At 39.6% G+C, this 10,580-nt stretch overlaps 2 protein-coding genes across 2 annotated transcripts in view; one reads left to right on the forward strand and one right to left on the reverse strand.

The window, feature by feature from the left end:
• The window catches only part of FBXL13 (F-box and leucine-rich repeat protein 13), a 203,763-nt gene that overhangs the window by 80,824 nt on the left and 112,359 nt on the right, over positions 1–10,580 (forward strand). Inside the window, exons 8-9 of the mRNA XM_010848085.1 lie at positions 5,311–5,363; positions 8,804–8,904. Coding sequence (XP_010846387.1) covers positions 5,311–5,363; positions 8,804–8,904 — 154 coding nt within the window. The remainder of the gene's footprint in view (positions 1–5,310; positions 5,364–8,803; positions 8,905–10,580) is intronic.
• The window catches only part of LRRC17 (leucine rich repeat containing 17), a 36,094-nt gene that overhangs the window by 13,804 nt on the left and 11,710 nt on the right, over positions 1–10,580 (reverse strand). The window contains exon 2 of the mRNA XM_010848084.1: positions 1,913–2,818. Coding sequence (XP_010846386.1) covers positions 1,913–2,684 — 772 coding nt within the window. The 5' untranslated portion in view covers positions 2,685–2,818. The remainder of the gene's footprint in view (positions 1–1,912; positions 2,819–10,580) is intronic.

The following is a 10,580-nucleotide window of genomic DNA, read 5'->3' on the forward strand; positions in this document are numbered from 1 at the left end:
GCTCTGATTTACACCATTATTAATACGTGGAGGAACTCAAGTTGTCTTTAGTGTATGAACCTGAATGATATGTACTAGCTGTGCATGTCATGAAACTTTGCTTTCCAGTAAATAATATGTGTTTCTAAAGCAAGGGCAATGAATTTATGGGGCATATCTGAAAGGTTGTGCTTAAACAACAATAACTTGAGGAAGGAAAGCAATAAAAATAAATTTGTATTTTTCTAAGTTGATTTTTGCCAAGAGTCAAAAATATTATGGAAACAAAGACAAAGGCAGAAATAGACTTACTAGAGAAGGAATGGCCCAAGGGTAGGAAAACAGTAAATAAGAAAGTTCTTTCCTACTATGTTATCTTTTCTTAAATTACAGTGTGGTCCACGACTGAAGCGACTTAGCAGCAGCAGCAGCTAGTTGTAGAAATCTTCAATTTTGTTTTGATGGCATTTTTTCTCAGATAATTAATGAGTTTAACTCTATTTTCTCTGGTATAGCAAGTGCAAATGAACTTTAGCTTAAGGATAGAACCTCAGCAATATCGAGTAATTTTCTAACTCAAGTCTAGGAATAGTAGCTTCGTAATCATTTTTTTAAATGTATAATTCAAGTTTTTAAGCATTACAAAGAAAATCCTAGTAAAACATGTTCTTTGGCCTGAAGCACCAAGTACTCACTGTAGCAGTGAGTTACAGAGAAACGATGTGTACCAACTTTCCTCAAATTCTTTAATGCTTCCCGTGTTCAGGAGCTTGTTTGAACATGATTAGGTTAATTCTTGGAGAAGGCGATGGCACCCCACTCCAGTACTCTTGCCTGGAAAATGCCATGGATGGAGGAGCGTGGTAGGCTGCAGTCCATGGGGTCACTAAGAGTCACACATGACTGAGTGACTTCCCTTTCACTTTTCACTTTCATGCATTGGAGAAGGAAATGGCAACCCACTCCAGTGATCTTGCTTGGAGAATCCCAGGGATGGGGGAGCCTGGTGGGCTGCCGTCTATGGGGTCGCACAGAGTCGGACATGACTGACGTGACTTAGCAGCAGCAACAGCAGCAGCAGACTAATTCTGGACGCCAGCAGGCTCAGGTGGACTTAGCTTTGCTGCTTACCTGTGAGACCACAAGCAAGTGTCTGAATGTCCCTTAGCCTCTTTCTCCTCCTCCTCCCCTCTACAGATGGGGATATTACTACTACCTTGCTGGCAGCTGTGGACAGCATGTATGTGAAATACCTGGAGCATAGTAGGTTCTCAATTAATGAGCACTTTCTCTCGAACTTAAAGGATCCCATGATGGCATCTCCCAGCTTACAATGCTGTAATCGCTCTACTTTAGCATCAAAATTCACAGTGTCATAGTAAGTAAATCTTTTGGTGTCATATGGTCATGGTGCTATTTAACCAGGTGCCACCTTCCACACTCAGAGTGAGGGGGGCAAGCCTTGAGCATGACTTCACTGATAAATCAACAAATTGACTTCTGTTTCTTCAACATTAACAGATTCCTGTCTATAATTTCTTTGAGACGTGCTGGAGTCTCTCGGTTCATCTTAACATTTCCTTTCTGTTCTTAAAAAAAAAAAACCTTACAGTAATTGGAAGGAATAATACCATTTTCTATACAACCCTAATTCAATGACATCTGGCTTTAATTTAATATTACAAATAAGTTATTAACCTATGTCAGAAATGAAAGAGACAACTAAATTGTTTGTTGTCCCAGGGTAGATTAACAGTGCTCAGACCACACAGTGTCTTCACTAATATGTCAAGAGCCTCACTAAAATCTCCCATGGCGGAAATGACACCAGAAATTCTAAGTCATGGATAGGTGGTGGTGGTGCACGGATTCATAACATTCAAAAAGCATTTTTAATCGTCCACAAAAATGAAAAAGTAAGCAACTTACAAACCTTTTCTTCTGCAGTCCAGTGTCTGTATGGGAAATACATAGTTGTGACAAAGAGTAGAGTCCACCTCAGTCTTGATGACTGGGGGTTTTCCTGACAATTGGGGTCTTGGCTCCAATTGTTCACTTTCTTCTTCATTACATAACTGTTCAGATTTTATCTGCCTCAGTTTTTTATTTTTCAGTTCTTGTGGGCTTTCACACTTGGCATAGTTCCCCAAATTCCGATTCCTTGGAATCTGCAGCATTGAAATAAGCGTTTCCATCTCACAAGTACAATGCCAAGGGTTGTCATAAAGACGCAGATAGCTCAGGAGAGGTGTATAAATGAACACTTCCTCTGTCAAGACTTTGATCTGGTTGTGCTGCAGTAAGAGAGTGGTGAGTTTATTTAAACCGAAGAAAGCCTCACTCTCAATTTTGGAGATCTCATTCTGTTGTAGATCCAAGCTTTTCAGCTTTTTAAACTTGGAAAACATGCTGTTCTTCAGTATACGGATTTTGTTTCTTGCTAACAGCATGTGCAGCAAATCCTGAGGCCAGTCGGGCAGCACATAAACGAGTTTTCTTTCTTGACAATCTAAGTATTTTTCGTGAAGGTATGTGTACACCTCACAGGCGAGGCCTGGTGCATAGCGTTTGACCGGGTTGGAGCTTTTCCGGCTTCCACCAGCCCGGCCATGGTTCACTCGGTTTCTTGCACCCCCAGGGCTTGCCTTGCGGAGCTCAGCGGCTTTACAAAAGAAAAGTAGGATTACGATGATCGCCACCCGCATCCTGACATCCAGCTGGTCCCAATTACTTGGTGTGACAGATGGAACAATGAAAGTACTCCTTTGAAATCCAAGTTTGGGTAATCTTAACTAAAGCAGTTCAGGAAGAATGAGACCCAGCTGAGGTATGGCAGTCCCTAGATTGCAAAAGGAAAAAAAATAGAGACCTTTGTGAACATTGCAACTGACTAATAAAATCAAATTTTCAAGTTTTTCTTTTTCCTAAACTATGAAAGTATGATAACACATTTACAGGAGACTTGGAAAATACAGAGCAAAGTTACATATAGTTCTACTATATATTATAATATTTTTAAGTACGCAAATTAAGATTTTTTAGTTGGGGTTTCAATATCAAACTCTCAAAACTTAATAGAATAGACAGAAAAGTAGAAGGAAAGAGTAGACCTGAAAGACACTATGAACCAATTCAACAGAATCAAGATTTATACAATTTTCACCCAACAGCAGGATACAAATTCTACTCAAGTTCCCATAAACTCTAAACCAGGAGACACGGAACTCAAGTTATATTTTAAGGCAAAGGAATCCAATTATTATAATAAAGGTACATGTAGAAAGTGGTGTACAAAGCTCGACACCCTCCTGCTTGCCTGGTTTCATGGCTAAATGTTTGGGCTCTGAATGTGAATCACGGCTCTTCTACTTGCTGGACTGTGTGATCTCAGGCTAATTACTTAACATCATCTTCAGCATCTGTGAAGGGGGACTGATGATACCTCTAGTATTTGGGGGGAAGATGAAACAGGCTCACCGCAATGAATACCTCACAGTTCCTGGTCCAGGGGAAGAACTCAGTTAAACTGTTAGGATTTAGCATTATGAAAACTGAAACTGGATTCAAGAAGTTAAAGGGATTCTTCTCACAGCTTTGAGATGTGCAAACGAGTAGGACTCCAACGGATGTTCTGCTGAACTTATTTTTCTGTTTCCTTTGCTGTCTCACAATCACCAATCATGTTGAATGTGGGCTCTAGAAATGCTCAGGGTAAATTGCCAGCTGTTCTTGCCATCTCCTGCACATCTTGGTTCAAATGTCACCTTCTCAGCAAAACCTTTTCTGGCTGCTCTATTTAAAGTAGCACCCCTTCCCACTCACTGGTGATTCTCTAATCCATTTCTTGTTTTATTTCTCTCCAGAACATGTATCACCATCTGTCAAAATAAGTATTTTGCCTCTTTTGTTTATTGTCCTTCTTCCCCAACTAGGATATAAACTTCCTAAGGACAGGGATTTTTCTCTATTTTGTTCACTGCTATTATTTCCAGCACCTGCAGAGTTTCTAGTACATAGCAGGTTCTTGTTAAATGTTTGTTGAATTGCATGAATTCAAGTAACTGCTATTTAAAATATAAATAATCTCATAAATTTAGTTATCTTTTTGGAATCTATTTTTCCCTTCAGTATTACTGATGACTTCCAAAATCTGCATATTTTAAAGAATATTTTTCATTTTTAAAATTCTGAAATTGGTTCTGGTTTGCACTTATTAGGACATACTTGTAAGGAGGAAGAAATGTTCAAAATGGATTTATAATTAATAACATTTCTGTTGTTATTATCGTGGGGCTCTGAGGTTACGAGCAACAGATGTGTTTTCTATTCATTGTCTCAGTGTGAATGCCGGGATTACCCCCTTGCCTGGAGTTTTCCTGATTGTAGGGTCTCCTCCATTTAGAATGCCTTCTCCCCTCTTTGCCCCAAGCATTCCTTCCATTCACTGTTCTCTGTTCCTTCACTGTTTCTCTTCTGTCTCAGATTTGGAGTCTTACTTATGGCAGTCTAGACCCAGAGAGCTGATTGTGTAACACTTTGCTGTCTAGCTCTTTGCACAAATGTCTTGATTTCCCTTCTAGATCACAAGCTGGGCAGGTGTCTCTGGTCCCAGAACTCATCAGGCACTTGGACTTTCTGACTCTCCACATATCAATCTAAAATTCTTTGTAAACTTTATGGCTATCTAACCTAAAATATAAACATTCTGTCAATTACTGTGCATGCTGAATTATTCATGACATTCATGCTGAAGTATTTGTTGGGGGGAGTGTCCCAATGTCTGCAACTTACTTTAAAATGCATAAGAAATTAAGATGAATGGAGGGATAGAGAGAAAGATGTACAGGTGGGTATGTGATCAAGCAAATATAGTAAAATATGAATTGTAGAATATGGGTGATGGATATATTCATTGTACAATCCATCAATTCTCTCAACTTTCTTTGTATGTTTGAAAAATTTCATAATGTTAAAAGGAAACACAACCTCCTAAATTAACAAAAATGTCACACCACAAAAAAACCAAATTGGTTTTTTTCAAATGCTTCGAAGCTGAAAAGCTCTAAGTATATACAGTTTTTTCCCCAAAGTAGTATTTTCTCTTATCCCCTTTCCTTTTGTAATCCTCAAACAATAATAAGCATATTTTAATTTTAAAGCCCAAAGAAATAATTTTTCTAGGAAAGGAAACCATATACTTAGAACAAGTTACTTACCAGGGGTTTTGGTTTGCTTTCTAATGAATACACAGCATTGAATGCAAGGTGGAAAAACTTTAAGTTTAAATATTTGTAATATGTTTTTTAGTAATATGTAACTTGTTTGATTTAGGTTTCTGTAAAAACCTGCAAGAGCTGAATGTCTCTGACTGTCCAACGCTCACAGTGAGTATAAGAAGCTTATTTTACTGTTGTTTATATGGATTCAGACTTGCTCCACTAGAGTACTAATAACACAGAGGGTCTGCCAAAATACATGCCTGTGTGCTCATTTATATTAAATATGGAGAAAGCAAACACTGCCAAGAAATTTTATCCAATTTATATAATGCTATTATTTATCCTATAGACATGCCCAAGATTGGAATCTCTGGAAAGTGAAAACTATTCAACAGTGACACAAAAATGAGCTATATTTATGTTTAAGGTCATGTGTGTCTATGAGACAGAAAAAAATGGGCTCCAGCAGAGACAACAGGGTCAATTTATCAGTCTTCCTGGCTGTCAACTGTGTGCCCAAGAGGATGGAAATGAACACGTAACCCTAGTCAGCTCCTTCCTGGTCCCTGTCTCCAGGCTTCCTCTGCTTTCAATCTGTCTTCCACCGCGTGACCACAGATATTCCTTCTAAAAGGCAGATCTGACCATTTCACTACTATCTTCCACCATTTATACAAATGCCTGTCATCCACACTATTGGATAAAGTCAGTTCTTTAAAATTACTGTACTCTGGAGACCCTCGGTGATCTTGCCTCTGCCTCACTCTCCAGTCTCACCTTCTTCTAAGTCCTGCTGCACATTAAGTTGCAGCAGCCACAACCTGCTATGTTTTCTTTGCTGTGTGCACCAAGCTCCTCTTGCTGTTCTGCCTTTGCACAGGCTGTGCTCTTCACTTGGAGATAGGAGGAACAGAATGAAGAGCCTGATTGCTTCATGCTCCTCTTAAGTCACCAGTTCTAGGTTGAAGTCCATGCACCTTGGCACAGGTGAAAAGACTTCATGAATTGGCTCCTTCTTGCTATCTATCCAGCCTCATCATTACAGTTTCTTCTTTCAGATTTCTACTCTATTTCATTCTTTATGTGCATATTTTTAGTACCTACTGTGTTAAAGATATATGATATATAGGGAACTTATATGTTACAAAATAGAGGTGTTATAGGGAATTTAAGATGAATTAGGTTCCAATTCTTGCCCTCAGGGAGCTTTAGTTCTTGCTTGGAAAAAAGATCATATTCTGTAAATTTGGCTTTCTAAAAGGAAAGTCAAAACAATGCCATCTGTGTTGAATTTGTGAACATCAAAGTCTTTTTTCCAGTTTTAGTCTAATAATATACAGGACTGATAATTTTATCCAGCTACATTTTACTATTGTCTTTCCTTTTGAGACAAAGACTAAGAGACTGGCTTACATTTAAGGAGTTGAGTAACATTTATTCAAAAAGGTTTAAGAAGCTTGCCTTATGAATATATTACATCCAGAAAGATTCGAGTGCATTGTGGACAAATTCCACAGACCATCTTGCAGTGTTAAACACAGAAACAGTTTTTGCATTTACGTGCTGAAGTATTTGGGGATTGCAACTTGAGTTCTTTTGTTCTTTTAAATATTGAAAACAAAATTAGTTTGAATTTCCTTCAGACAGGAAAATGAAGAGAATGGTTTGCTTCCTCGTCTCAAAGGAACATCGGATTATTCCATGTTACAGAAAGCCTACTACATCTTCCTCTTGCTGGTTCCCACAGTTACATCTGTGTGGCTACTTCTCTAAGGGTGTAAACCAGCTTTCCCTCCTCCTCCATGTCCCATTTCATCTGCATTTTTGCCTGAATCTTCCAACAGGCGCATAGTCACTTCGATAGTTGACACCATGAATATTTTTGAAGATAGATTCTTTGTATTAAACTATAATGCCACACATTATGCTGTTCTCTCCATTCCTGTTGGGGAAAAGTGTACTGTTTACTTTTTAAAATCTATACATGGATATCCAAGTCCTACATTTCTATGATGGAATGTCTAGAAACCTTGCTGGCATCTTGAATGCAGTGGCAAGAGTACAGTGTTTATTCAAAGCCCTGTACTTGTTCTCAGGTGTTACTGACACACAGAATCTTTTCTACAGCAGAACTACAGTTTTACACCTTAAAAAAACCCTTGTGTTCTCTTTAAGGTGTGGTTTGCACCTTAAATCAACCAATTCTTATCCCATGTGCAAGATGCTTTGACCTGTAGAATCTTGTTATTTTAATATTCATGATTCCAAGAAGTAGCTAAGAATAGAATATTAAGCACCGATGGTCCTGCTGAAACTAAACATCTGCCATCCTTTGTGCTGTTGGGGGGCAGCCATACTATCCATGCAGAATCCCTCCCCGAACCACATCAGCTAGCCTAGTGACAGTTTACCTGACCCTGTAATGGCCTATTTCTAGGACAATGTACCACAGATATTTAAAACTAGCAGACCTCTTCAGTATTCCTGGGGAGACTCCTCCACCATCATTAAATAAACACAAACCTGCTGCTACTCATTCTAGAACATTTTACAATTAGTTACCCACACAAGAAGCAGCGTTGCAATCCAAGCTTGAAATTCATCTGTCTTGTAAACGTGAGTTTAGGGCTCATGATTGAAATCATTCTTTGTTTTTCTGCCTTTCTCATGTCGCAGTCACACTATTCTCTTGTTCTGGTTTTCAGCTCTCTGGAGGAGGGCTGACTGAATCTTTAAGATTCTCCTGCACAGTTTCCTCGACACTAAATTTCATGTCCGACATGTATGCAGCCTCTAATTCAGGCCATCTCAAACTCATCATAAGTTTGGTGAAAATCTGTTCAGCTGTTTTAAATATTCAGTAATGGAACCACAGAAACTTCACCACACACAAACATCTCTCTCTCTCTCTCTCTCTCTCTATATATATATATATATACATATCCGTGTATGAATATGGACTCACTTTTTAATGAAGTCCAGTTGAAAGAGTTTACTACTCCCGTCTTTCAGAATGATTATAGTAAGTTTAAAAATGGATCCCTTTTCAATCATTTTCATATATCTAAAGAGTCAAGACTGTTTGGCACTTTGACACGAGCTCAAATTTCTTGTCATGATGTTGAAATGGCAAGGGTTCAAATTTTAATAAAGCATCATTGTGATGGAATGGGACTTTATTTCCAAAGAAAGGGAACAGTGAAGTGAAACTGCTCAGTCGTGTCTGACTTTTTATGACCCCATGGACTGTAGCCTACCAGGTTCCTCCATCCATGGGATTTTTCAGGCAAGAGTACTGGAATGGGTTGCCAGTTCCTTCTCCAGGGTATCTTCCCGACCCAGGGATAGAACCCAGGTCTCCCGCATTACAGGCAGATGCTTTACTGTCTGAGCCACCAGGAAAGCCCAAAGAAAAGGAAGGGGAGGGAGTAATGAAGTTGCAAGCAAAGCAATCTTCTACTTAATTTGATTTATAACTAATAAAAAGTATGAAGAGATCAAGTCTTGCATATATTTTGGGGGGGCAGGGAGAGAGATGATAGATAATGGGGAAATAGCAAAGCCTGTTAGACTTTAATAAGATTCTTCCCTCTACTGTTACGCAGGATGAATCAATGAGATACATCTCTGAGAGCTGCCCTGGAGTCCTGTATCTCAATCTGTCTAACACAATTATCACCAACAGGACAATGAGACTCCTGCCAAGGTAATGCTTGTGTTATCTGTATTACCCTGAAAATAGTTATGCTCCTCTAGGCCCTGATTTGCTGTAGTATCACCCAAAGGCATCTCCTTTTACTAACACCCCCCGACTGTGGCACCCCTATCCTGATAACAGGAGACTGCTTTCAAGTCCCACTGCTTTCCAGTGCTGATGCTCTCCCTTCTTGGTGGGTATCCACTGAATAATTAACTGATCTGTTGCCTTGGCTGGTGTTTTGGTGTCACTCTTGTAGCAATTTGCCCAGTAGCTTGAGTTAAGCTCTGCCTGTCTCTTTCTGGTGGTCCTTGTTCTTGGACTTTGAAGCCTGGCCCCTCAATTCTAGTCCAGTGTTCGGACTTCTCTACAACAGAAAGCCAATATCCTGCTTCCTCAGACTGAACTCTGCAGCTCCAGGTTCCCTACTGCCATGCTCTGGTTACCTGCTAGGGCCCCCTCATCACCTCCAGGAAACCTAGTATTTGCTGTTTTTTTTGACCTATGGACTGTTGACAAGCTAGCACTTCTTTGGAGGAGAAGGCACGGAAGAATACATTACTAAGAGCTGACAGGATATTCAACTTTATCCAAAATTTACATCATTCAATTATCCCTTATTTTCACCAAGGAAAAACTAATTAGGAAAGCATATATACTCATATTGGGAGAGATTCAAAACATTTTTCAAACCCCAAGAAGGAGTGAATCATTTTTGAGAATGTAACTATTTTTAGATCTTTTTAAAAATGCCAATGAGGCATTTAGAGATGCTTAAACAGAGAAAATTCTAGGTGGTACTCTTCCTTATCTTTGCTCTCTAACCATTTTCTGGAAATGTGCAAGCCTAGGAAAAGGGTGGTGACATATTTGTTTATCTCATTATTGACTTGCCACATTGTATTCAGTCAAATCTACCAAATTTTTCCTTTGAAATTTCTTGTAAATCTTTTAAAAATAGAGAGTTTTCCTCCTTCCAGGCATTTGATATCCATTTTTTCTTCTATGATTTGTTTTTAAATTTATAATCAAGCTAGAATTTATTTTGGTAGATAAATGAAACAACGATCTAACACGTTCGACCCATGTGGCCCAAAGCCTGTTTGTGTGCAGTCCATGAGCTCAGAATATTTGTTTCTCACATCAAGAGTTGTCAAACTCCTAGGGATAGCAGGGCGGAGCAGGGGAAGGGGAGAGATAAATTAAGAGTCTGGCATTAGCATATACATCAGTTCAGTTCAGTCGCTCAGTCGTGTCAGACTCTTTGCGACCCCATGAATCGCAGCATGCCAGGCCTCCCTGTCCCTCACCAACTCCCGGAGTTCACCCAAACTTGTGTGCATCGAGTCGGTGATGCCATCCAGCCATCTCATCCTCTGTTGTCCCCTTCTCCTCCTGCCCCCAATCCCTCCCAGCATCAGGGTCTTTTCCAATGAGTCAACTCTTCGCATGAGGTAGCCAAAGTATTAGAGTTTCAGCCTCAGCATCAGTCCTTCCAATGAACACCCAGGACTGGTCTCCTTTAGGATGGACTGGTTGGATCTCCTTGCTGTCCAAGGGACTCTCAAGAGTCTTCTCCAACACCACAGTTCAAAAGCATCAATTCTTCGGCACTCAGCTTTCTTCACAGTCCAACTCTCACATCCATACATGACTACTGGAAAAACCATAGCCTTAACTAGATG

Source organism: Bison bison, unplaced genomic scaffold, assembly GCF_000754665.1.
Source record: "Bison bison bison isolate TAMUID 2011002044 unplaced genomic scaffold, Bison_UMD1.0 scf7180017864260, whole genome shotgun sequence".
NCBI lineage: Eukaryota > Metazoa > Chordata > Mammalia > Artiodactyla > Bovidae > Bison > Bison bison.